Genomic DNA, 25,629 nt, shown 5'->3' with positions numbered 1-25,629 from the left:
TGCTACACAACTCTTAAATGCTCTTGAAAGGAGCCCTCTTTCTTTGTCGCTTTTATGAAACGCTTTGTATATAAATGACTTTACGACAGGATTTGATTTCATACTTAATTTTGATGCCGCATTCATCAAGGTGACAATTCGTTACTTATACCATATTTTTAATATGTTCATATAATACTAATCTATGCATCTTTAGTTTGGATCTAATGTCTTCACCAGACAGTCCTCTAAATCAAAACATATTAGAAAGAACGGCTGCTGCCTACTTTATCATCTTTATCGTAAACCAATTGTTTATGTCGGATAACAATGTAATTGAGCTAGATTGATTAGAATGTGAGCTCTTTGCTTCGAAAAAATCAAAGTGGGATGGCGTGCTGTTCAAAGTTAAAGACAAGCCCTGCTCAGCAGATTTGATTGAATTTTCTGAGAGTTTAACGACAGGACACCAAATTGTAAAAACCAACGTAACGTAACGAAGCTCTACTCAAAAATGCTGCAAATTCTCAATACTCAGTCATCCTCTTCAACAGAACAAACGTTCTGTATGCGCTACTATAGTAATATTACGATCTATTTTTTACTCAATTACCATTCCTTTTTTTTTTTAAACAGAAAATTGCATATATTTTGAGAAGCTAATGACATGTTTGACAAGATAATCATTATAATAACTCGAGTATAATCTCACAGTAGAGCGTACATTCTACTCTACACTCCTCTATCGCATCTGATAAGGATAACTTATAATAACAATAATAATATAAGCATAAGTAACCACATTGACCACATTTATCATATTGACAACATTCAATCTCCCATATAAAATGCACATGCATCTTACTTTAATAATATTTAACTCTTCTTAATAAAGAATCTAATTCGCAAGTCATCGACTTAACTGCCTTTTTGCAATCACAAAACTGAATACAACAGCTAACCAGATACAATAACTCGATGTTTAGAGCCGTTCACGCCACAGTCCAGGCCTCCACTTCTCCAAGAAGACTGGTCAAATATGTACAAGAAATAACAAATGTTCTAGCTTGAAAACAAGCAGTTATTAAGCATACACTCAAATTACGGTGATTTTTAAGCTGTTCTTTTCTTTTCACAAACAATAGCACTAATAACCTACTAATAAATATTTGTCATGTATCTATCTCTATGTCACCCATATGAACGTCTTTCTTATCCAAATACTGTTTAGCCTAATTATTTCATAAGAGTCAGTAGCAGTAGTAGTGCGGACAGATACCTTTTTATGGATGTCATCAACATGAAAAGAGGTTAAAGAAGTGAAAGTATTCTGTGTCATTATTTAAAGCGCTCTTCATTGTCGAAGCATTATCGTAACTTCGCTTGAAGTGATCTTGGTTGTGCCGCCCTCCTCTTCCTTTTTTCTTCTCGGTTTGTCTCTTTGTTTGTTACAGTCTCACTCAAGAAGATAAAGGATCACTGTGTTTTATTTTACGTTGTACAATTTGAACTAATAAAGAACAGAATGATTACAGCAACCAAGATCACTTGGCTCTCGTGTAATTTTCAATAACAATGCTGAATAAAACAGGCGCGATTCACAATTAGAGGAGTCAGTAACAAATACAAATACCGAAAATGGCTTGATTCGCAGCTTGATAAAGACGTTTTTTCTATGGATTACTTTTCTTTTGCCAATGAACTCCAAAACCCCAAAGAAGACTTCAAATGAATTATTCGTCGATCTATTGATAGTGCGTCGTGTGCTGAAAAGAACAATTGCTGTATATATATATATATATATAAGTATCACAATACTTCACCAATTATTTTTGGCAAACAGCGATGTAGTTGAATTGGCTTGGGCCGAAGAAAGAACTTCAGCTTTTGACAGAACGTACAAGATGGATTTGCATGAGGTTTTTCGGTAAAAATAACGCGTTTTCTTATGATAGGTAACACTATGTATTTTGAAAGATTACGGAACACAATGAATCCAAGTTAAGATCCATTGCTGCTGAAATTACTGTTCCTAAACACAAAGGCTTCTTAAGGAGAAATTCCGGAGAAAGAAAGCCTTTGCTTTGCAAATGATCTCCAAATAAAATTTGAATTGTTATTATCCAATAAAATTTTTCAGTCGTCTCTCGAATATTTGTTCTCATTTTAGGTTAAAATCCTGTGTTCTTTTCCCTTTTGTCAAAAAATTCAACGCGCTCTCCTTAAAAAAAATTTTAAAGATGCAGGCCCCAGTGATTGTTATGAGTAAGAAAACAGGCTATGGTACAACAACCAAAGAGAGAGACTTATGTATTTAAATAGATACCAACATGGAACGTGAGTCAGGACGTAAGGCTCAGCTCTCAAATATTACTGCTGCCAAAGTAAGTTTATTTTTTTATTTGATTGATTCTGAACGTAGTATATTTCATAGACTGTAGCTGATGTCATCCGCACCTGTCTTGGTCCTCGATCGATGCTCAAGATGTTATTGGACCCCATGGGCGGCATCTTGTTAACAAATGATGGAAACGCCATTCTCCGTGAAATTGAAGTGGATCATCCAGCTGCTAAAAGTATGATTGAACTTTCTAGAACCCAAGATGAAGAAGTAGGCGATGGAACAACCAGTGTCATCATTCTTGGTAATTTAAACAAAAAGAAACAAGATGGTCTTTTTTTTTTTGACACTCTATACATATAGCTGGTGAAGTCCTCGCTGGTGCTTTACCTCACATTAATAACAACATTCACCCTGTTGTGATCATCAGTGCTTTCAAAAAGGCTTTAGAAGACGCTTTGACCATTGTCGAAGAAATCTCTACTCCTGTTGATATCAATAATAACGAAGAAATGACAAATTTGATCAAATCCTCTATTGGCACCAAGTTCACAAGCACCTGGAGCGACCTAATGTGTAAACTTGCTTTGGAAGCTGTGCGTACGGTAGCTCTAAAAGACGAATCGACTGATAAAATGGAAGTTGATCTCAAACGATACGCTCGTGTCGAAAAGATTCCTGGTGGAGAAATTGAACAATCACAAGTGCTGGACGGTATCATCTTGAATAAGGATGTCACACACCCCAAGATGCGTCGTCGTATCGAAAACCCACGTATCATCTTGCTTGACTGCCCTCTTGAATATAAAAAGGGTGAATCTCAAACAAATATCGAAATTACAAAGGAGGCCGATTGGAACCGCATTCTTCAGATTGAAGAAGAACAAGTCAAGGCTATGTGCGAAAAGATCATCTCTTTAAAGCCTGATTTAGTCTTTACCGAAAAGGGTGTTTCTGGTAATAATAATATAAAAAACGTCTATTATCATTTAACTCACTACTCTTAGATCTCGCACAACATTACTTTGTCAAGGCAAATATCACTGCCATTCGTCGTGTCCGCAAAACAGATAACAACCGTATTGCTCGTGCTGTTGGCGCCACCATCGTGAACCGTGTGGATGATCTTAAGGAATCCGATGTTGGTACCAAGTGTGGTCTCTTCAACATTGACAAGATCGGAGACGAATACTTTACCTTCTTGACCAAATGCCAAGACCCCAAGGCTTGTTCTATCGTATTACGTGGTCCCAGCAAAGATATTATTAATGAAGTTGAACGTAATCTTCAAGACGCCATGTGTGTTGCCCGTAATGTCTTCTTTAGTGCAAAACTTGCTCCTGGTGGTGGTGCAACAGAAATGGCTGTCGCTGTCAAGCTTGAAGAAAAGGCCAAATTGATCGAAGGTGTCGAGCAATGGCCCTACCGCTCAGTTGCTGAAGCTATGGAAGTCATTCCTCGTACATTGGTTCAAAACTGTGGTGGAAATGCCATCAAGACCTTAACACAGCTCAGAGCCAAGCATACTGCTGGTGAACACTCTTTTGGTATTGATGGTGAAGCTGGTAAGGTCGTCGATATGAAGGATTACGGCGTTTGGGAACCCAGTGCTGTCAAGGTTCAGACAATCAAGACTGCTATCGAGGTAAGATAGACACAATTCAAAAAAAGGCTTACTTATCATTTGCTTCTATAGTCTGCATGTTTATTGTTGCGTGTTGATGATATCGTTTCGGGTCTTTCAAAGAACAAACAAATGGCTCCTCAAGGAGCAGCTCCCGAGGTAAGATATGAAAATAAAAAAAAGTAAAAGATAATTAACCCTTTATTGATAGGCTATGGAACAACCACAACAGTAGAATGAAAAGAAAAAATAAAAACAAGACAACCAATTCCCCCTCTCTTTTTTCTTCTCTCTGCCCCCTCATTTATCCGCTTAAACAAAATAAAAAATTCCCAAGCGCAAAAAAAGTCACGCGTATATATTTAGTGTGTATTCCAAAGTAGCATAAATGTTTTTTTTTTTTTTTTTTTCATATATAAAAATGGAGCCTTCAACTGTTGATAAAATGAAAATGGGTGCTGCTATGGGAGGCACGGTTGGTTTATGTATCGGCTTTGTTTTTGGAAGTATAAGTCTCATTCGGTAACTTGAGAATATTTCATATAATGCCTGTTATTAATGTGTATTTTTTGTAAGTTTTGGTCCAGGCAATAGTAATCCCATCACACTACTCAGTAAATATATGCTTGGATCTGCTGCTTCATTTGGTCTTTTCATGTGTTTGTATATCCTCATCTATGTATGACCTATATCTCATTCATTTTACATATAGCTGTTGGTACCGTAGTTCGTTCTGAAAACAGGTTACCCATGTCAGCCTATGAGAGACGATTACCCGTGATTATGAAACAAAGAGACAACAAATAAATGTATATATATTACAGAAGAAAAAAAGAAGCAGCTGATTTTATTTACGTGTATTTTGTGAAATCAAGAATCGCCTCTACGGTATGCATTTTGTTAGACTCGGCATAATTATTAGGATTGGGTGTTGTATTAGGCGTCGATGAGGCACTATTTGTCTTTACCGCCAATCGTTCCTTAATTCGTAGAATCTGTCGTAATCGTTCTCTCCAATGCGTCACGTATTCGCGTTTGGCACCCGCCGACTGCCAAAACACCTGAGCAAAGATGTTGGCATGAATAGCCGCTTGACGCACAAAGGCAGGTAGGGACTGAGCCGAGACCAGCTTGGGTTCAAACAGCGGGCCGATATCAGGCATGTCCGGTCGACGTTGCATCTCAACCTTGAAAAACGTGTTTTCAGCTCCTCCTAACGCGTGCGTAGGCGAAATCGCTTCGGTCGAGATCGAATGAGGCGAGACGACAATGTTGATAAAGTTGAATTGTGAAGGGAGTGTGTCAAAGGCATAGTCTAGCCCAGAATCATTGTAGACGATCGTCACATAGTCATTTCCAATATGCCGTTTCTTGGCACTGCACTGTGGGTCGCGGTCCAGATGAGTTGGCATCAGCGTTGCAATATGGAACACGGCCTCGGTCACGTCGTCTTTCCAAAAGTAAGCAAAGCGTCCGTCAATATCAGCTTCCCTATCCAATCCTCCAGAATTGCCTGTGCGCCCGCGCAGCCTCTCGATGGTGCCGAGAGCGTTCAAGAATCGAACGTAGTCTGGAGACCCATACGTGTTGGCCAAGATGTCGACTTCGTGTCGCTGGCCTTTGCCGACGTACAGCACGCCGATCTTGTGAAAGTCAACGACGGGTATACGGTCAAATGTGGCCAGGGTGCGTGCGGTGGATTCATCATTAGGCAGAGGTGGAGATACATCAATCGCACGTGTTAGGTCGGGGTAGTTGTTGAGTTGAAGGTATAAGAATCCGGGGTCTATCGATAGATCGGTTTTTAATAGGTGCGAAAGATTGTTTGAAGCGGGTGTTGTCGTGGCTGGCTCTGACATGATGTCGCCAATCACCTCCTCTGGTAGTCGCTTTTCTTCTCCCTCTTGGTCGTCTGTTTCCGTGTGTTGCATGATTTTGTTGGCAAGAATATCAGGCTGGTATTGCATCATCAGTAAGGCAGGTAGCGTTCTGTAATCGATACCATCCGACTTGAGCTTGTTTTCTACATAGCACATCATGGATACAGTGCCTGAAGGACGTCGAACGGTGACTTCGACCCAGCCTGCTGATTTGGCCGTGCGCAAGGTCAGTAGAGTATGACCATAGACCCACGTCTTTTGACTCTGTTGTTTCAGCGATGGTGAGCTTCGGTTGTCATCATGATCACCCATCAGTATCTTGGACACGATTGATTTTTCAGGTGCCAGATCCACATCAGCAAATGAAAATCGCGAGAGCATATCAATGCATGTATACGTTTGCTCATCAATCATCCTTGGGTTGCCGCCTAAAAGGCGTTGAATGATGAACGGAACATGCTTACGCCGCTCTCTCAGTGGTATAGACGTGAACCAGATCGTGATCACCATGTAGGCCATCACCAACACGTACTGCTTGAGCGCACCTTGGCCAGGATCCACTGTAGGAGATATGGGCGAGTTCAATGCGCTGTTGGGGCCACTGGAAAGCAACGGAGATGTCATGGGTGATTGTGTTTGCTGTGATCTTGAGTGCTGCAGATAGTTCAAGGCAATCGCAAATACGGGCTTATACATATCGCCCGTGAAATTGGCATAGAGATTCGGTAGTCTCGCAAGCGCGGATAGAAATTCTAAAATATGCACAGATACACTGCTCACCGAAATGATTTGAGACATGCGCTGTAGTATCTCGTTCAGCATCTTGGTTACCGACAGAGGCATCTCGTAACAGCATACTAGCAGTGCATTGATACAGAGACGCGTGGCAGCGGTTACTTGTGTGATGCCTATATAAAACGCATAGACAATCTCATCCTGATCTTGTTTAGGATCAGTAAAGATACGGCGATACGAGATGAGGATCGTCAACAGGTTATAGGCATGCACCGTAAGGTCATTGCGTTTCACGTTGACAGGCAGATTGACGACGTTCTCGAGAAACTTGCGGTTGCTTATCCATTTCACAAGACATTTTCTGAGTTTGTTGATGGACGGTGAGGCGCCACAGAATAGGTGCTTGTTACTCAATTGTTGAGGTAGTCTCTTTAAAAGGAACTGAACAAGGTGCCAGTTGGAAGAATCCGAGAGGACGAGAATGTAGGATTTAAGCATGTCGTCAATATTCAAAACGGTCGTGTCATCTTCTTCACTGGACTTGTATGAGACAACATTTGGGTTGGGATAAAATACGAGCTCTTTCAACAGTTGACTATCATCCGCTTGTTGTTGTTGTTGTTGTTGTGGCCTTGATGGACCAAGCAAAAGACTGTCTGCTCTTCTTCTTTTCTCTTTCTCTTCTCTTCGCTTTTGCAGTTGTAGTCTGGCATTATGAATAAACCCTTGTGGGTCATCTGTCATGTCTATATAAATAATGTGTAAACAATCACTGTTTTTCATACATCCGAAATACTTACTGTCATGTATTAAATGGAGATGATGGTTTGTGGGACATCGTAGTCTGAGAAGTAAGTCAAGAGCGATAATCTTTGGACCACCATAAGGACACGTCAGATCAGACGGATCATTTGCGATTTGCGTGATAATGTTGAATGTTTTTTCGCATAGCTTTCCGTTGGAGGCTAACAGTAGATTCTCAAAGACTTCTGATAATCCACACATGGCAGGCACACCAATGCAGTAATTTCGTGTTCCCAAAGTCCCGTCATTCGATACACATCGACATCGAGCGCAATCACTGAGAGTCAAGACGAGTTTATCAAAGATATCTATGTTTTGACAATCAGAGAGAGAAGATACCAAGAGATCGATACCGGTTTGTCGAATACCAGGATCTGTTTCTGATGACAGGTTCTGCATCATGTTGATCACAAGTGACTCATAAATGATCTCTGAATAAAAGTCCTTGACGAATGTGCAGACATCACTGACAATCATCAACATCTTGAGTCGCACGGTGGATGAGGTGTGGCTATCGATAAAGAACGTCTTGGTCATTTCCTGTAAGAGATCTAGCCAGTCATCACTTGAGGGCAGAAAACTATGTTCGACCACATAATAGTCCATGAGTAAAAGTGCTGTCTTGTCAGAACAGTAGCCACGTAGACGGTACAAGACCTGGATCAGACGGCTCACGGGGCCCTTATAGGTCTTGTCGACATACATCTGAACGAGGATATCAGCCAATCGAGCAAACTGGACGACCGTCTTCACGCCCAAGGTATTATTCTCCAACACTGCCTTTTGCACATCAAAGAGATGGACGTCATGACTACAGTTGTAGTCTGTCATTTTGAGTATATAAAGCGTGCAGACATCAATCACGTCCCAAACGAGATCCCAGTCCATGAAGGTCAAGGCATTAGATTGGATAGCTAGCGTGAGCGCCTGCAGGATAGCTGTATTGACCGGATCACTGTCGTTGGCGACGGCTCGTTTGAAATACATGAGAACGACAGAGTCCGTCACATACGTTTCTGATTTCCCATTATTTCCCCATACTGTTTCACTCAGCAGGACGGTTGCGCCTTTGATCAGAGTCAGCGTGTGGGTATCGAGCGGCTTCTGATCCAAAAATTTGCAGAGCGTCAGTATAGCCGAATGAGCACAGTGAGATCGCAGGAGGTTTTGAAAAATGGACCAGTATTTTTGTTGATCGAGCATGGTTGCAGATGCTGAGAGGATATCGAGGAAGGCTGTGAGAGCATCAAAGGGTACAAATCGGTATCGAACAACGACATCAGCAAATTCCAGGCATGCTTCGATATCGCTTACATGGTGAGAGGCAAAGAATGCCTTGTGTGTCGCTTGAATCATAAAAGTGACTTCATGCTCTTCGAATAAGGCAAAATTGAATTTGGCAGTAACTGTGAGCAGATGCAGTAAATCACTTAGATAGGGTATGGGTCGTGCTGCATCTGTGTTTTTATGGTATTTCTCTATAGATGTGTCTAGCCAATGAATCAATAACTTGCTTATGTTCTTTTCAAATCCAGAAATGTCTCGTCCGCCTTTAGAGAGCGCATAGAGCACCCGATACATGTCTGCAAAATCGTCCCAGTTGAAGTCATGCTTTAGTGACGAATAAAACGTGACCCTAGCCATTCCCAATTCTGAATATTGCCCCATGATACAGGCTAATATGAATTCATATACAGCATGTCTAGCCTCACGAGGGTTGCTGGGTTCAAGAATGTCTTGAACAGTAAAGAAGACATCCTCCAAATGCGTGAATCTATAGCTTTTGCATAGCTCTGAAAACGACAATAGGTGTTTGCAGCGAAAGACGAGAGACTGTGAGGAAGATAAAAGTGGTAAGACAGGTCGAGCGTCGAGTGGTCGTGAAGGATCATTGTTGGTGATGTTTAGACATGATTCGACAGAGACAGACGAAGCACGAGGTCGAAGTATGTTGCTTAACCAACTATTGTTATTATTATTATTATTACTGCTATTACTAACGGTGTTGCCTATTGGAGGTGGTTTTGGTGGATTATTATGATTCGACATTTCTTAAAATAATATATATATTTATATACACACACACAAAAGCGCACACGCACAAAGTAAAGTGAAAAAGAGAGAGCCTTTTTTTTTCTGCGCTCGAACCACACACACATTAATTTTGGCTCAGATTGACGTGACTGTAAATAGGCTTTTTATTAAAATTTGAATACTTGATCAGAAAGTTGACTAACAGCACGAGGTTTATCATAACCCAAGTCAACCAAATGTTCTGTCATAGCCTTGATCATTGGTAAAGGTCCACAAAGGAGAATTTTGATATCATTTGCAGGAGCAGGACAGCGCTCCTTGATCATGTCTGCAGTAATAAATCCGGATCCTTGAGTCCAGTTCTCGGGTGGATTATTCAAGACGTGGTAAACAGAGATATTATCGTGCTTTTGAGCAATTTCGTCTAATTCTTTACGAAGCAAGATATCTTCTTCACTCACATTACCAAAGATAAGATTCACTTTGGTTTTATCAGCAGGGTTCTTGACGATGGCATGGATGATCTAAACAATATGTAAGTATTGCACACATGTACTATAGTGTCATATTTACCTGAAGCATAGGAGTAATACCAGTGCCACCGGCAATCATGCCAATTTCTCTGCACATATTAGGTGTATAAACAAAGTTGCCCTTGGGTCCACGAACGGATAATTCATCTCCAAGTTTCAATTCACTGAATAATCTAGAGATGTTACCATTTGGATAAGTCTATATACTATAGTTAGTTGTCTTTTTCTTTATCGTGCATATATATATGTACATACCTTGACCAATAAATCAAAATGGCCACGATCATCATCTGAACTAGTTGGTGTATAGCTACGAGAAACCTGTTTACCGTTGATTTCGGCCATGACTGAAACATGCTGTCCGATAGGAAGACCCAAGACAGCATCTTTACGGGGTAAAGCAAAACGATAGCTAAGAAAAAAAAAGAAGGTTAGATCTATTTTGATATATTGTTGTTGATTTCTATCTTACATGGCTGTGTTATGGGAAATAGCAATCTTTTCCATCAATTTGAACCTTTTGTATACCTTTGCGTCCAAGACATCGCCTAAACAAAAAAAAAAATTTAGACAAGGTTACCATAGTGATAAATAGACTTACTCTTTTTGTTCGCGAAATAATAAGCAGTTCCAGCTGCAAGAATAGCAGAGACAATATAAGGTAAGAAGCCTTGAACGTTATCCATGACCTTTTTTTTTAATAAAAGAGAAAGAAAGAAAAGAGCAAGAAAATTTTATTTAAAAAAAAAGGAACCAGATATATAGTCCAATAGTTTGGGGGAAACGAATGAACAAATCAGCATGTGAGATTGAGACCCAAATTTTGAGAGCTGGCTCATATTTTTACCACTTTTTTGTCTGATTCGCTCATTCTGTAAGTTTAAATCTGCATGCATAACAATAACTGTTCATTTTGATTTTCCCATCATTAAACTGATAAACTTGTCAAAAATCAACTTTTTTTTTCTTTTCATATGGAAATTGATTAGAGTCATTTTCTTTTTAAAAGCATTGGACACCTCTTCCTGATGATGTTCTCGAGGTTGAATATGAAGTGAACACCTGATCCAAAGAAATAAACAAAAACCTTATTGACTGCTCAAAGATAGATGTCATTTTAAAAGTTACTAAAAGGCTAAAAGGGAGAGAGAAAAGAAAGAAAGAAAAACAGAGAGAAGGGAGAATATCGATTGAGAAAGGTTCATCTTTTTTTAACTCCTTATTGTTTTCATCCTTCATCTGAGTTTTTCTGTCTTCTTGTAACACGATTCTTTTTATTATTCTCTCTTTCTTTCTTTCTCTTCCTTTCTTTTCTTTCTTTTTTTTTTAAAAAAAAAAGACACTAGTTTATCTGGGGATCGTCTCTTCTTTTTCCTCCCTTTCTTACTTTCTCTCTCTTACCTTTTTTTTCTATTGTTTTTTTTTTTTGTCAAGAAAGCATGTCTAAGAATAATAAAGAAAAGTCGTCTTTCTGGAGAAAATTGGGTTTAGGAAAAAACAAGAGCTCGAATGCTTCTTTAAGCTCTGAAGCAGGTTAGATAAATAAAGTTAAATATTTCATATTTTACTCATTTATGAATAGCATGTCATGATGATAAACAAGACGCTGTTTCCATAAAAAGTCATAGGCATCCAAGGTAAACAAGCGAACATATGCATTGATATCCTCTTGTTAATATATATCAATAGCATGCCTCGTACTTCATCATTTCACAAGAGGCAACACAGTAGTCCATTATTTACCGAGGACCTCCCTCCGATACCTCATGGAGATATACCAAAACAATCAAATAACGAACAACACGTGGATCAGAGTGAACCCTATGTCATATTGTCTAAAAGTCATCTGGATGACTCTCCGACAATTCAACAAGATGAACAAAAAGATAATCAAGCATTGTTGCAACAAGAAGTATCTAAACTGAAAGAAGAGCTCGAAAAGGAAAGATCGGTGGTTGATTCATTACGAAAACAGAAAGAAGGTAGGGTAACTTGTAATAGACTATATTAATTAAAAATTTATTATATTTTTTTTTAAAAGCTATCACCAAGGATCTGGATTATCTTGGTTTGACAGTGGATGAATTATACGCTGAAAAGTCAGAGTTATTACAACAGTTGGAAGAAGAAAAGATAAAGAATCAAAGACAGCTGGAGGACATGAATGAGATTATGAACAAGATGAAAGCAAATGCTGATAATGCAAGAGATCAATCATTTGCTGTAGATCAATATAAATCAGAGTTGGAAGTAAATAGATTAAAGGGTACACAAAGCTCGTATTAACGGCATTCTATTAGAATCACTTGATTGAGTGTAAACAAGAAAAGAGACAACTACAACAGTCTATTGAACTTGGAGATAAAAGAATAAGAGAATTGACTATCGAACTGAATGTATCAAGAGAACAAGTCGAATCACTGAAATTGACAATGGATCAACTGATTCAATCTCATGCCGCAGAAATAAGTCGTGTAACAGCTTCGGCTGCCGCTGCTGCTGCTGCTGCTGCATCGGCAAACAATAAGAAAGCACAGAGGTAAAACAAAGAGCAAAAAATGTAACGTGAAAACTAAATGACGACTAGTTACCACATGAATACACCCAATGGATCACCACAACTTCCTCCCAAAGAAGAGGATGACCTGTGTTGTTCACCTATTCCTAGTAACTTACCAGCACCCTCTACTCCCACACCCTTTGGTACCCCACAATCTATGGATAGCGATTACCGCATCAAGAATGAACTTGATGCATCTGAAGAAAAGGATCTTGATAGTCAATTGATGAAACTTACCAAGGAAAAGGAAAAGGTAAGAAAAAGTTAGCTTTTCTGGCTTCTTTCTTACTCATAAAAACTATATAGCTTCAATCATTTTATTCAAAGATTCCATTATCAGGCGGAGGCCCTCAATCACGACGACGTAAAGAAGAACTTGAAGCAATGCTGGATCAAGTAGATTCTCAACTTAGTAAAGTTAAGCAAAGAATAAGACGCTCCTAAATTATTTTCATTCTATGCTTCACCTCCCCTCCTTTCGACTTTCCTTTTTATTACACACACACATTCATATTATCACACAGCATATTCCACTTTTTTATATATCTTATAGCCTTGAACCTTTAGAATTCCCATTCATTTACTCCCCCCTTTTCTTTCCTTTTTTTTTCTTTTCATATACAAAATCATTTAAACAAACTGACAAAGTAGCTTTCCTTTAACCAAATAAAGAAAATGCATAAAATTCTCTCCAACTCGATACATGCTACACTACTTCCATATGGATTGAAAAACAACGAGTTAAAGACAAGTGGTCAAACCATCCATTCTTGGCTGTAAAATCCATATTTTTGTAAATAAAAGAGTAGAAATGAGAGTAATAACTGCTCTGCTTGTTTGAAGCAGCTGTCAAGTACTTGAAAGCAAGTCTCGTATGCATCTTTGAATGCATATAAGGTTATTTGCTTTTGAGGACTGCTACTGTTTATCACAATGCCAGACTGAAACGACGACAATATTTTATTGGTCAACATACTCTAGCAGCATATTTTTCTCGTTCTTTTTTTTTGCGTAGTTTCTTACATTGATTGACAATAAAATGAATCTTATGCCAACAATGGAGATCACGGGAGATTCTTTTCATTTTAAACGTAAATACACATCAGTTACCAAGAGACGACCCAGGACGACATTGACAGGCATATCAAAGAGACAAAATATAAAAAAAGAGAGCCAGTTGAATAAAAGAGCCATACAAGACGAACTAGGAATAGAAGCAATAAGATATAGTCAACCAGTACTAGAGGGTTATGTGCTATACATAGACAAGTCTTTATCTAATAGAAAGGCCCTGGCTCAAATAGCAATAGCAATGAGGGCGCAAGTCAAGGATACGATGGATAAGAAAAGCGTAACGCACTTGATTCACGGACCAAAGACAGGAAATACAAATTCCAAGGTGATTCATGACGCCTTGAAACATGGCATACATAGAGTGTCACCTTTATGGCTGACAACATGTTATAAAGAACAACAATATGTGTCAACTGAGTTATACCCTTATGATGTCGATCCAAGAAAAGAACGATTAAAGCCTGAAGAAAGTGGCGATGTAGAAGATCCATTTAATGTTAAAGAAAAGATACCTGATTATGAAGAAGAAGAAAAGGAAGAAGGAAGAAATGATCATCAGATGAGAATTGATAATTATTTCTTTGTTAAAGATAGTAATAATAACGTATCTCAGCAGCAACAACAACAACAAGAAAAAGAAGAAGAGAAAGAAGAACAAAAGGAAATGAATGAAGCTGAAAGAAAGGAATACGAAGAAAGAGCAAAGATGATTAGAGAAATAGTAGAAGCAAGGAGAGCTAAAATAGAAGCAAATAATAAAAAATCAAGACAAAGTCCAAGACAACAATCTCAAAAGAAGAGTACAAAAAGGACTCAACTGTTCCCACCTACTTCCGAATACTTTTCATATGAAGGATTAAAGATTTGGTATGGTGAACAACCGCTGGAACCATAAACTGTGAATACAAAATAAAGCATATATTTAGTTGTGCATTTCATGTGATCGATACTATTGTTTTTTATTTTACTAATGAATCACGAACAAGTCTGGCGAGAACTTTGTATTAATGCCTTTAATAACCAGACAGAAGCAAATGATTTTGTGTTGTTTGTAGAAGGATGTAAGACAGCTACAGATAACGGTTATGCTTGGACAACCCAACGACCTGATTACCAGCAACTACTTTGCAACATTGGCTGTTCAAATGGCGCCGAACACACCTTCACATTACCTTCAGAGACATTTGCACAATTGGCGCAAATCAAACGAGAGGCCCGTACTGAATGGCACAGACGTCGTCAAGAAGAGTTAAAGACACACCTAAAGAAAACGTTGGCCGAGATACATCCACTTTCAGACTTGACTCAAACTCAACGATTAGCCCTTATCAAAGAATTTGTCAATGCACACAAGACTGATCTAGGATCGGTCCCATTCATCAGTGGTCTCAGAGGCTTGTTAAAATACCAACTAGCTCATAAAGATCGATTAGCAGAATGGTCACTGAGTGAATATATCCTGACTCAAAACAATGAAGAAGCCATAGAGGCCTATGTACGGTTACTCAAGGGCATACTATGCATGCAGCTCGTCTATCAAGACGAGATAGAAACGAATGAGAGCATAGTAATCGATATAGAAGAACATCAAGAAACTCTTCTCTGGCGTATGAATCCCAACCTTTCAAACGGTGCCATCCGTGACATCCTTTACAGCTTACCGTCGTCATCGGTAGACAACACAAGTTATAGACTATCCGATATACCTCGACAAAAAGAGCAAAGTGTGTTGGAGTGGATCATTCAATGGTTAACTCACTGTTTGTCTTTTTTACCACAAATAAAAACATAGCATGTTTTCCATTTTTATTTATTTATTTAATGACCAAGGGCAGCGATGGCAGAGTTGACATCCTTAACAGCATCAGCCTTGGCTTCAGCAGCCTTCTTTTGAATGGCAGCAAGGGCAACCTTACGTTGGTAGTAAGCAGCAGACTTGGCCTTACGCTTCTCTTCGAGCTTGGCAACAACATCTTGGTACTTCCATCCAACTTCGTGGGAGATACGACCGATGGTGGTGTACTTGCGACCAGGCTTAAGACGGAGGACACGGAGAGCGTCGGGAACGACCATGCGCTTGACACGGTCATAAGGAGCAGGAACACCTTCGAAAAGCTTGATGCGGTCCAAGGCAGCAGCACCACGAGCGGTCTTGTGGGGAATCATACCACGGATAGCCTTGTACAAGATACGAGAAGGAGCACGGAAGTGGAAAGGACCGCGACGAGGGTTAACGACACAACGCTTGTTGAGGTAGGCGTGGTACTTTACTATACTGAAGGTTAATATCTTCACTGGATCAACATTTGTATATACATACACTTGTTACGGAAGAATTCGCCAGAGACATTTAATTCTTCGCAACGGACAACAACGACCTTTTGACCATTGAGGGCTTGCTTGGCAATGATGGAAGCAAGACGACCGAGAAGGTGACCCTTACCGTCAATAACAACAACCTAATGCATGTAGGTTAGTAAAGTTGATGTGAAGCAAGGCAGTAACAATGTCAGATTTGTATCCTTTTCACAAACACACACACGCACAACACTTCGTTGCCTCTCTCTCTCTTTTTTGGGTCTTTATTGTTACTGCAGTTTAAGATGATGTTATACCTTTTCAAAAGTTGACATTTCTGAAATAAGGATAAAAAGAGAGAAGGAACAAAAATTTTTAAGTCATACGCATGTTTTATTTCCAGTGTGTCCTTCTGTGGCTTGTTTATAATTTTTGCGTGTCTGTGGCTTAGATCGATCTGGAGTCACTCTTGAATCTTGCCCTTGGTCCTTTGAATAAAAAATAAAAATTCTCTCAATATTTTTTTCTTTTTTTCTTTCCCCAGAATTATTGTTTGAAAACATGACTAAATATATTGTTGTCTCTGGTGGCGTCATTTCTGGTATTGGTAAAGGTGTTATTGCATCCAGTACTGGTACTCTCTTGAAGACATTGGGTCTTCGTGTAACAGCCATCAAGATTGATCCTTACCTCAATATTGATGCTGGTTTGATGAGTCCTTTAGATCATGGTACGCTAAATATGCTGTGAAGAGAAATAGTTTTCTGATATCATATGCGTTTAGGTGAGGTCTTTGTATTGAATGACGGTGGCGAAGTCGATTTAGACTTGGGCAACTATGAACGTTTCCTTGATGTCGAATTAAGCCGTATCAACAACATCACGACAGGTAAAATCTATAGTGAAGTCATTGAAAAAGAACGCAAAGGCGATTATCTCGGCAAGACTGTTCAAGTCGTCCCCCACATTACGGATGCTATCCAAAGCTGGGTCGAACGTGTTGCAGATTTACCTGTTGACGATTCTGGAGAAAAGCCTGATGTATGTATTATCGAATTGGGTGGTACTGTCGGTGATATTGAATCTGCTCCCTTTGTCGAAGCCATGCGTCAGTTCCAATTCCGTGTCGGTCATGAAAACTTTTGTTTGATCCATGTGTCCTTGGTCCCTGTTGTCGGTTCCGTTGGCGAGCAAAAGACAAAGCCAACTCAAATGAGCGTTCGTGATCTCCGAGGTGCTGGTCTCTCTCCTGACTTGATTGCCTGTCGTTCCTCCAAGCCCTTGGATGCTAGTGTTGCCTCCAAGATCTCCATGTTTTGTCACGTTGCTCCTGAACAAGTCTTGGCTGTTCATGATGTATCCTCTGTTTACCATGTCCCTATTTTGATGCGTGAAAAAGGTGTCATCGACTTCTTCCGTCGTCGCCTCAACTTGGATTCCATCAAGATTCCCGATGATCAACGTTTAGCCGGTGAAGAATTATGGAAGAAGTGGACCACCTTGGCTGGCAGCTATGAACATCTTCATGAAAAGGTCACTATTGCTCTTGTCGGTAAATATACCGATCTTCATGACTCTTACATCTCCGTCTACAAGGCACTCGAACATGCCGCACTTGCATGCAAGCGTAAATTGATCATCAAGTGGATCGAAGCTACTGATCTGGAATCAGAAACACTCAAGACCGATCCTATCAAGTTCCATGAATCCTGGCAAAATCTCTGCTCTGCTGATGGTATCCTCGTTCCTGGTGGATTCGGTAACCGTGGTATCGAAGGTATGATCATGGCTGCCAAATGGGCTCGTGAAAACAAGATCCCTTACTTGGGTATCTGTTTGGGTATGCAAATCGCTGTTATTGAATTTGCCCGTCATGTCTGTGGCATGGCCGACGCTGAATCTGCTGAAATGAACCCTGATACAACCACACCTGTTGTTGTCTACATGCCCGAAATCTCCAAGACTCATATGGGTGGTACCATGCGTCTTGGTCTCCGTCCTACTGTCTTCCAAGAAGGCACAGAAAACTCTCGTGTTCGTAAATTATACGACAATAAGCCCGCTGTGGACGAACGCCACCGTCATCGTTATGAAGTCAATCCTGAACATGTCGCCAAGTTTGAAGCTGCTGGCCTTAGATTTGTCGGTAAGGACGAAACTGGTCAGCGTATGGAAATTGTCGAAATGGAGAATCATCCTTACTTTGTTGGCTGTCAGTACCACCCCGAATACCTCACTCGTCCTTTGAAACCTGCTCCTCTCTTCCTTGGTCTCCTCTTGGCTGCAACTGGCCAACTTGATGCCGCTTTGTAAATACACTTCCCTTAGACTGTTTTCTCTCTATCATTTCTAAACATATGAAAATCCCTTGGAATTACTTTAATCATTATTAGACTTTGTGTGTGTGCAATAAATTGTAAATCTTTTTATGCTCTCCTCATTAAATCCTATTTTTATTTTACTACAGTGATGGATTTACGGATTGCAAAGCTTCTTCAATGTGCTCTTGCTTCACCTCCAATGATTGCGTTTTTAATGCTAATAAACCGGCTTTCCTTATCACAGCTTTAAGATCTGCACCTGTATAACCTTCTGTCAATTGTGCTACCCTCTCAAGATTCACATCAGGTCCTAGTCTTGTCTGCTTTCCCAACACATGCAAGATCTGTTCTCTTTCCTCTACATTAGGAGGACCTATATAAACGAGTCGATCTAGTCTTCCGGGTCTCAAGATGGAACTATCAATAGCCTCTGGATAATTGGTAGCGCCCAACAAGATGACACTTGCATTGGATCTATCCAAATGATCCATCTCAATCAAGAACTGTGAGATCAACTTCTTTCCGACATCACCACTGGTATCTCTTGAAGAAAAGATCGCCTCGAGCTCATCCAAAAACACCACACAGGGACTACACCGGGCAGCGGTCTGAAAGATACGAGATACGGCCTTTTCTGACTCGCCTACCTCTCCTTTGATCAGATCGGGTATACTTATCGTCAAAAAGTTGGCACAGGATTCTGTGGCGACTGCTCTAGCCAGCAGAGTTTTGCCAGTTCCTGGAGGTCCATACAGTAGCAACCCCTTTGAAGGGCGAATGCCAAGTCGTTGATAAGCATCTGCGTGTTGATAGATCCAAACTGCGGATTCCTCTAATGTTCTTTTTGCTTCTGTCAGTCCACCGATATCCTCCCAGCGTACCGGGTTTGGTTTCTCTGCCATGATCGTATCTAGTCCTGTCAACTTGACTTTATGAAGCGTATTTTTGAAATTGTCTATCGTCACTTTTTAAAAAAAGAGTTATAAAAAATATCATGATACGTGTTCTATGTCCCGTACCATATGCATTTCCCTCTAATAACGCGCTTTCTTCAGCCAATTGAAACCAATGCATGATATCTGCAGGAACAAACCCGTGAGCCATAAAAGATAGCTGATACATTTCGTCTTGATTTAGAGTAGTACGGATATAAAAATACGAGTCATAGATATGTTGCATGATGCACAGTCGCTCTATGGGTGTAGGAATCTGCAAGTGAATCTCATCGTCAAACCAGGATCTCACTCCCAAGGGCAGTTGATCTGGTCTTCGTGTAGTTGATATGACCATGATGTGATGTTGTTTTAGGAATTGAGAAAGCATTGGAAAGAGTTCATTGTCTTGTGGCTCGGATGCGTTTTTTGAGAAAAAGAGATCGAGATCTTCAATCAGCACTTTTTTGTGTACAATTAGTATTTAAGATGTCAATAATCACGTAAACATACATAAGGAGGTGTTCTGTTGGTTGGTTGCTTTCCATAAAAGTCGTCTAAATCCTTTTGACAGGTGACCATGATGACTTGCTGCCAGCTCACCCAGTATGGCTGTATACATATTGACATTGTACTGCTTGGCCAAATAAGAGGATATAAATGTTTTTCCTATGGTTAAAAGTTGATATAAAAACAAGAAAAACAGTTTTTTTTTTGTTACCTATGCCTGAATCAGCCTTCAACAAGATGTTGGGTGGCAATTGATTGTGTTTAAAAGTCAAATGAAATGCTTGATCTAATCTTTTTTTTGGTGAATCAATATACATTATCTCGTTAAGCGAAAAACAGAGAGAAACATAAAATGCAGTACCTTGCACCCTCTTCTCCATAACATTGTGAAGGATACGTCATGAATGAGAAAAAAAGTAATGTTTAAAGAAGTGAAAACGGGGTCTTTTCTATTTCCAAGCCCGAATACACTGTTTATTTTTATGGTACATCTTCTTCACGCACTTTGTGAAAAAATTCGTACACATGAGGAAAAAAAAAGTTTGGAACAATTTATTTGATGTAGTATACGGATTTATGAAGTATTATCGTAATTACACTTGAAGTGATCTTGGTTGTTCTCACCCTCCTCTTCCTGCTTTCTTCTCGGTTTGTCTCTGTTTGTTACAGTCTCGCTCAAGAAGATAAAGGATCATTGTGTTTTACTTTATGTTGTACAATTCGAACTAATAAAGAAAAGAATGATTACAGCAACCAAAAGCACAAAGCTCGAAGTATAATTAACAAAATTTGTTCGTTGCCAGCTTTTTCTTCGAAGCCCAATAGTGAACGCTGTTCAGCATATTTCTTAAATTATTGATTTCATCGAAGGAAATAGCTTACTATATGAATGCTGCGATGTAGAAAACGCAGCTCATACCACGTTCCTCCTTTGTCATTAGTGTATTTTTTCATGTTGATAGTCAGCACTTCGGGGTACTTGTTGAACTTTGTTACAATGGCAACATCATCTAAGTCTTTGTCTTTAACGTATGCTTCAATATGTGATGAAAACTCAATCTTTTTTTTTGATTTATAACAAGTCTTTTAGTTGTCAAATAAAAAGATCAGCTGTGTCTTTGCTAATGGATATGTCTTCATGTAGAGGGGTCCAATCGATGACAGCTGTTGTATTCAGCTTTGTAATTGGAAAAAGGTTATTAAGTCGACAACATACGAATTACATTCTTTGTAAATAAGATGCGTGTGCGTTTTATATGAGTAGAGAATCCAGGACTGCTATTTATATTATTGTCACTGACATTATTTATGCTTATATTATTCTTGATATAATGTACGAAATTTCATGTGGAAAGTGCACGAGTATTTTTCAATAAACTGTTCCAAACTTTTTTCCTCATGTGTACGAAAAAGGTGTATATGTCATGTATAAGCGCTACGCTTGCACAATTTGTTTATTATCATTTTGTCTTTGGTTCGACTTTTTCTTCTTTCCAACAAATTTAGGCACACTATCTCCTTTTAATAATGGATTATTTGCATAGGTTCCTGCAGAGAATGCATCTCTTCCACGTCTTGTAGAGGGTATCACTGGTTCTTCATCCTCTGAAGAAGACGATGATGAAGCTGAATCTATGTTCTCTACAATGACTTGCTTTGATTTACTATCAATTGTCATCACTTTCCGTTTTGAGCCCTCCGCTTTTTCAGACTGCTGTTTCCCGGATTTTCTTGCGTCGTCATCAAACAAATACATCTGTGAAAACAGTTCTCCATTGACCCTTGCCGCGTATCCAACAGACGCCGTCTCTTGCTTCTGTGGTTGATTCTGTTCAGCGCGTTTCCGTTTCGCTTCCGCAATCAATGCAGCTTCTTGATCAGAAGAAAGTATAGGCAAATGACAAAAAGTGCACGGACCCACGCCTTCTGCAACACATATGATCTTTCCACAATTCAAACAGTTGGGTGCAACCGTCAACAGTTCATGCTTGGTTGCCTGACATTGACACGGTTTTCTCTTTTTGGTATCTGTTTTGATATTTAATTCCTTCAAGGCAGTTTCCAGCGACATCTCCTTCTTCTTCTTTTTTTCCTGTTTTGGTTTATCTGTCAAAATGGCTGCGGATCGAAGGTCGTTGTTCGATTTGTTTTTCTTTTTTGATTTTCGTAAGCTAAAATAGATTTAGCATCCTGTCTCATTACTTTTTCTTTTTCTTTTTACTTTGAAAAGTATTCGTCTTCCTTCTTATGATGAACACTGATATTGACAGGCCACAATGTCTCTTGAGGTTGCTGTGTAGCTGGCAAATCGGGAAAAGACTCTGGAGTGGGTGTATCCAAACGGTTATTACTACCACTAGCAACAACAGTAGTCGTGTTCTGTCGCCTCTCGGGATGAAATCGACGTTCTGTGAATTCTTCAATAAATTTTAAAGCATCTTCACTTAGTCCAACCATTTCCTATCCATGATGAATATGATATTCAATGTTTTTAATATTTCCTTTTTACCATAAGGCGTTCACCAAAAGCTTCTGGTGTTTGTGTTGACATAAGGTATGGAAGCACTTGTGCACGAATTGTTTCTGGGTCAAAGCCCAAGAAGACACTCAGTTTGTCTTGTGCCCAAGTATCAAGTGTTGACATGTAAAATAGGATAATGTAAAAGAGAGAAGCTCTGTGGTCATATTTGCTCAAGTAAATCTATTCTCAGATTAAATAAATAGTCACAACAAGCTGCGGCAGAACACAAAGAGGGCCCTACTGTCCCCCTCTTCCAAGATGGATGCTGTCGAGCGATATGCCATTGGTTTTCCAAGAAAAACAACAAGAGAAAGAAGCATTGAAACCGTCAAAGATACATTTGTTAAAATAAGCTGTCAAAACATAAATTATACCAATAAAGCTGTTAGATCTTCAGTTTATCCTACATGGTGACTTATCTCTTTATGCCATGTTTCTCAAGACAACACTCTTTGTTGGGCAGAATGTAGTCCAAGAAAGTGAAGGTCCGAGTATGCGCAGCGTGCATACGTATCTGAGTTTAAATTTACGGAATTCCAGTGTGAGCAAGTAGGAGGAAGCCCAAAAGGAAGAGTCAAGCTGGCAAATGGATTGTTCTTTCCTTTTTTATCAGATTTCATCATGGGTAAGATCATCTACAAAACATACACATAGAGAGAGAGAAGGGAGGGGTAAAGAGATGGATGAATGGATGGATGGAAGAAATATATATATATATAGATATAAAGTGGATTGCACAAACCAGCTTAAAAAAAAAAAGAGAATGATGAGAGAGAGAATTTGACATGTTGAATGGAGCCGTCATTAACAACACAATTTGTAGGTAAGGGACAACCTAGAGGTTTGAACGCTGCTCGTAAGCTTCGTATTCACCGTCGTGATCAACGTTGGGCCGATAAACAATACAAGAAGAGAGCCCTTGGAACCGCCTACCGCTCATCTCCTTTCGGTGGTTCTTCTCACGCCAAGGGTATCGTTCTCGAAAAGATTGGTGTCGAAGCCAAGCAACCTAACTCTGCCATTCGTAAGTGTGTCCGTGTTCAACTCATCAAGAACGGTAAGAAGGTCACTGCCTTCGTCCCCAATGACGGTTGTTTGAACTATGTTGACGAAAACGACGAAGTCTTGATTGCCGGTTTCGGTCGTAAGGGTCGTGCCGTCGGTGATATTCCTGGTGTCCGTTTCAAGATTGTCAAGGTCGCTGGTGTCTCCCTCCTTGCTTTGTACAAGGAAAAGAAGGAAAAGCCCAGATCTTAAATTGCTTCTATCTATTTTTGTCTGCAAAATAAAACAGTACATATTCTTGAACGCTATTTAAAAAGTAAATGTAGCAACCATCTGTGACAATAGTTTGAACTTTGCCCTGCCCGTAAGAGTAGTAAAGAGGTGAATAAACAAGGAGAAATAAAGACTTGATGCCGGTGTATCGCTTCGGCAAATCCTGACGGGGGTCTTTATTAAACTATAGATAAACCGATGCTTAAAGTGCTTTTGGAGGAGGTTCTAAAGGAGAAACACTTGAAATTAATCTTTATGCATTCCTTCATAAAGTCTTCAGTAAAACCACGTGCGTGCAAGTACATTTAAAGTCCGTGCGACGAGAGGGTTTCGGGCCAAGGTTTTGCTTGTTCTTTTTCTTCTTTTTTTTTTTTTCTTCTTTGTTCATAGAATGTCTTTTAAAGCCAAACAACGAGCTAAACACGGTCATTTGTTTGGTGATGGCAAGTGTAATTCAAGCAGATATTCAAGCACATTACTTATACTTGTAATAGATCCTTTAAATGCGGCACTAGTTAGCAGCACAGATGACCCTCTTTTTGCACCTACCAAGAGCAGCCAAAGTACAAGGACAAGCTCACCAGTGAAAGTAGACCCATTATCACGCAATGATATAGACTCTAGCAGCAGCACGCCACTCTTTTCTCGCCGTACAAAAGCAGACAGTATATTTGGAGACATTGATGTTTCAAAACTCGGTAGGCGATCTCCAAATTCTCTAAGGTCAAACAAACCACTTGAAGAAGACGAGGACTTGTTTGGTGGGATGAGAAGAGCTCCTAAAAAGCCTCCCTCGATAGAAAGTAATGGCAATTCTATGCGAAAGCAACAACCAGTGAAAATAACAACAACAACAACAAAACCTCTTGTCCAGCCTTCATCACCCGTTAAAGTATCAACAAATCCACCATCCCCTGCCAAAACTCCTACGCCACCTACGCCACCTACGCCCATAAAGCCTTCTGTAGAAGATACCAAATCATCTTCATTTTTTGCCTCTGCTAGTCGATTCTTCAAGTCATCAAGCAGTACAAAGCCTTCTGCTTCGACCTCCACATCCTCCTCTGTTTCGAGTGATATACAAAATCAGCCAGTATCTCCGTCTGTAACACTACCATCACCATCATCAGTGGACAAAACTGTAGCATCTGTTCAACAACAACAACAACAACAAACAGAGCCACCTCAGCTGCAGGTGGTAAATAGACAAGTAGAAGAAGAAGAAGAAGAAGAAGAAAATGATACCAATGATGCAACTCCAGTGATCGAAGATGAGGCTACACGAGCATTTGCAGATGAAACCATATCTTTCTCGACACATGCCATCAACTATACAACCAGCTTAACACCAGATTTATTAATAGACGGGATAGATTCACTTAAAGTACGTACACCACTATCGCCTTCTGTAAGTTCACCTACACACACTACTACTACTGCAGGCGGCGTAGAGCTAGATCCTTGGGCATTATCTATCTCATTAGAACCTTCCGTAAGCTCACCTATAACTAGAGTTCCTGTCCAAGAGATTGAACCACAAAAGAGAAGAGTATTTGCAGATTTGATCACAAGTTGGAACACAGGACAGATACATCGAGAGAGAGAAGAGGTGGATCCTGATCAATTCTTTCATCACATCGCAGAGGAACAAAGAGATGTTGGATTCGCAGGCATTAGCAATGATTCGCCTATCAAAACTGTCCCGACAAGTGTAAATATTTGGGAAGAGGTAGAAAATCCTTGGAGCTAAAATAAAAAAAAAAAGTTTATTTATATAAAAACAAGAGATACATATAATAATACAATAAAAAGCATGAGGGGGAATATTTTAAAGTCTGTCTTGGTGTAGACACAGTTCGTTTAAGGTTTTCTCCAAATCTTGTATTTTTTGATGGTAGTCCTGCACCTGTTGTTGTAATTGACGCATATGTTCAACTGATTTCTTTAGGATAATACCCTTATTTGGCTTATTATTAGGCCCTAAAGTGGCATTTTCTAATGCATTCTCAGGTAATAAACTACATAGTTCCTGAATTCGATCATTGATATTATCTCGCCGCCTTCTTTCAACTATATATACATTTTAATAACTTCCTCTCTCTCTCATATAAATATCGACATTACCTGCGTTATGAGATTCTCTTCTTCGTCTACGCTTCTCCATCATGATTTGCATACTAAACATGTATAAGATTCTGTTTATCA

At 39.6% G+C, this 25,629-nt stretch overlaps 14 protein-coding genes across 14 annotated transcripts; 8 read left to right on the top strand and 6 right to left on the bottom strand.

The window, feature by feature from the left end:
* Positions 1-2,219: 2,219 nt before the first annotated feature.
* On the top strand, positions 2,220-4,331 carry RHIMIDRAFT_308093 (putative t-complex protein 1 gamma subunit; the record flags this gene model as incomplete). Its single annotated transcript, XM_023614555.1, has 7 exons — positions 2,220-2,262; positions 2,302-2,363; positions 2,414-2,624; positions 2,684-3,277; positions 3,328-3,965; positions 4,017-4,103; positions 4,156-4,331. 7 exons carry the CDS (start codon positions 2,220-2,222, stop codon positions 4,177-4,179), a joined length of 1,659 nt encoding a protein of 552 aa, XP_023467587.1. The 3' UTR covers positions 4,180-4,331.
* A 34-nt stretch (positions 4,332-4,365) lies between these two features.
* RHIMIDRAFT_200239 (putative mitochondrial genome maintenance protein Mgr2) lies at positions 4,366-4,751 on the top strand (the record flags this gene model as incomplete). Its single annotated transcript, XM_023606441.1, has 3 exons — positions 4,366-4,466; positions 4,521-4,603; positions 4,657-4,751. 3 exons carry the CDS (start codon positions 4,366-4,368, stop codon positions 4,749-4,751), a joined length of 279 nt encoding a protein of 92 aa, XP_023467586.1.
* A 44-nt stretch (positions 4,752-4,795) lies between these two features.
* Positions 4,796-9,412, bottom strand: RHIMIDRAFT_235872 (uncharacterized protein; the record flags this gene model as incomplete). Its single annotated transcript, XM_023608438.1, has 2 exons — positions 4,796-7,305; positions 7,360-9,412. 2 exons carry the CDS (start codon positions 9,410-9,412, stop codon positions 4,796-4,798), a joined length of 4,563 nt encoding a protein of 1,520 aa, XP_023467585.1.
* Positions 9,413-9,564: 152 nt separating this feature from the next.
* RHIMIDRAFT_235871 (ferredoxin reductase-like protein) lies at positions 9,565-10,616 on the bottom strand (the record flags this gene model as incomplete). The annotated part of the gene is made up of 5 exons (XM_023608437.1): positions 9,565-9,921; positions 9,971-10,129; positions 10,186-10,342; positions 10,403-10,478; positions 10,532-10,616. The coding sequence occupies 5 exons, from the start codon at positions 10,614-10,616 to the stop codon at positions 9,565-9,567; spliced, it is 834 nt and encodes a 277-aa protein (XP_023467584.1).
* Positions 10,617-11,969: 1,353 nt separating this feature from the next.
* On the top strand, positions 11,970-13,134 carry RHIMIDRAFT_111247 (uncharacterized protein). Its single transcript, XM_023605247.1, has 4 exons — positions 11,970-12,180; positions 12,231-12,469; positions 12,518-12,743; positions 12,797-13,134. The coding sequence occupies exons 1-4, from the start codon at positions 12,091-12,093 to the stop codon at positions 12,932-12,934; spliced, it is 693 nt and encodes a 230-aa protein (XP_023467583.1). The 5' UTR covers positions 11,970-12,090; the 3' UTR covers positions 12,935-13,134.
* Positions 13,135-13,529: 395 nt separating this feature from the next.
* RHIMIDRAFT_235869 (uncharacterized protein) lies at positions 13,530-14,459 on the top strand (the record flags this gene model as incomplete). Its single annotated transcript, XM_023608435.1, has 1 exon — positions 13,530-14,459. One exon carries the CDS (start codon positions 13,530-13,532, stop codon positions 14,457-14,459), a length of 930 nt encoding a protein of 309 aa, XP_023467582.1.
* A 75-nt stretch (positions 14,460-14,534) lies between these two features.
* On the top strand, positions 14,535-15,356 carry RHIMIDRAFT_235868 (uncharacterized protein; the record flags this gene model as incomplete). Its single annotated transcript, XM_023608434.1, has 1 exon — positions 14,535-15,356. One exon carries the CDS (start codon positions 14,535-14,537, stop codon positions 15,354-15,356), a length of 822 nt encoding a protein of 273 aa, XP_023467581.1.
* A 26-nt stretch (positions 15,357-15,382) lies between these two features.
* RHIMIDRAFT_250072 (ribosomal protein L13) lies at positions 15,383-16,197 on the bottom strand (the record flags this gene model as incomplete). The annotated part of the gene is made up of 3 exons (XM_023610690.1): positions 15,383-15,834; positions 15,885-16,023; positions 16,180-16,197. The coding sequence occupies 3 exons, from the start codon at positions 16,195-16,197 to the stop codon at positions 15,383-15,385; spliced, it is 609 nt and encodes a 202-aa protein (XP_023467580.1).
* Positions 16,198-16,423: 226 nt separating this feature from the next.
* Positions 16,424-18,175, top strand: RHIMIDRAFT_200197 (CTP synthase; the record flags this gene model as incomplete). Its single annotated transcript, XM_023606437.1, has 2 exons — positions 16,424-16,592; positions 16,647-18,175. 2 exons carry the CDS (start codon positions 16,424-16,426, stop codon positions 18,173-18,175), a joined length of 1,698 nt encoding a protein of 565 aa, XP_023467579.1.
* Positions 18,176-18,323: 148 nt separating this feature from the next.
* Positions 18,324-19,942, bottom strand: RHIMIDRAFT_235865 (AAA-domain-containing protein; the record flags this gene model as incomplete). Its single annotated transcript, XM_023608433.1, has 4 exons — positions 18,324-19,147; positions 19,203-19,577; positions 19,629-19,784; positions 19,837-19,942. 4 exons carry the CDS (start codon positions 19,940-19,942, stop codon positions 18,324-18,326), a joined length of 1,461 nt encoding a protein of 486 aa, XP_023467578.1.
* A 1,118-nt stretch (positions 19,943-21,060) lies between these two features.
* Positions 21,061-22,269, bottom strand: RHIMIDRAFT_235864 (zf-C2HC5-domain-containing protein; the record flags this gene model as incomplete). Its single annotated transcript, XM_023608432.1, has 3 exons — positions 21,061-21,796; positions 21,847-22,085; positions 22,135-22,269. The coding sequence occupies 3 exons, from the start codon at positions 22,267-22,269 to the stop codon at positions 21,061-21,063; spliced, it is 1,110 nt and encodes a 369-aa protein (XP_023467577.1).
* Positions 22,270-22,938: 669 nt separating this feature from the next.
* On the top strand, positions 22,939-23,403 carry RHIMIDRAFT_200491 (40S ribosomal protein S23; the record flags this gene model as incomplete). Its single annotated transcript, XM_023606458.1, has 1 exon — positions 22,939-23,403. The coding sequence occupies one exon, from the start codon at positions 22,939-22,941 to the stop codon at positions 23,401-23,403; it is 465 nt and encodes a 154-aa protein (XP_023467576.1).
* Positions 23,404-23,815: 412 nt separating this feature from the next.
* Positions 23,816-25,174, top strand: RHIMIDRAFT_235862 (uncharacterized protein; the record flags this gene model as incomplete). Its single annotated transcript, XM_023608431.1, has 2 exons — positions 23,816-23,873; positions 23,919-25,174. 2 exons carry the CDS (start codon positions 23,816-23,818, stop codon positions 25,172-25,174), a joined length of 1,314 nt encoding a protein of 437 aa, XP_023467575.1.
* A 78-nt stretch (positions 25,175-25,252) lies between these two features.
* RHIMIDRAFT_235861 (helix-loop-helix DNA-binding protein) lies at positions 25,253-25,600 on the bottom strand (the record flags this gene model as incomplete). Its single annotated transcript, XM_023608430.1, has 2 exons — positions 25,253-25,494; positions 25,549-25,600. The coding sequence occupies 2 exons, from the start codon at positions 25,598-25,600 to the stop codon at positions 25,253-25,255; spliced, it is 294 nt and encodes a 97-aa protein (XP_023467574.1).
* Positions 25,601-25,629: the final 29 nt, after the last annotated feature.

This window comes from Rhizopus microsporus (genome assembly GCF_002708625.1).
Source record: "Rhizopus microsporus ATCC 52813 unplaced genomic scaffold scaffold_5, whole genome shotgun sequence".
NCBI classification, from domain to species: domain Eukaryota; kingdom Fungi; phylum Mucoromycota; class Mucoromycetes; order Mucorales; family Rhizopodaceae; genus Rhizopus; species Rhizopus microsporus.
Note: the sequence above shows the minus strand (reverse complement) of the source record. Positions and strands in the feature narration are given on the sequence as shown.

What these genes read in the sequence shown, in the direction of transcription:
- RHIMIDRAFT_111247 (XM_023605247.1), top strand. Translation starts at nt 12,091, where the DNA reads ATGAATGAGATTATGAACAAGATGAAAGCAAATGCTGATAATGCAAGA. An exon ending in AATATAAATCAGAGTTGGAA is followed by an intron (nt 12,181 to 12,230) that starts GTAAATAGATTA and finishes GCATTCTATTAG; the next exon opens with AATCACTTGATTGAGTGTAA. An exon ending in TTACCAAGGAAAAGGAAAAG is followed by an intron (nt 12,744 to 12,796) that starts GTAAGAAAAAGT and finishes AAAACTATATAG; the next exon opens with CTTCAATCATTTTATTCAAA.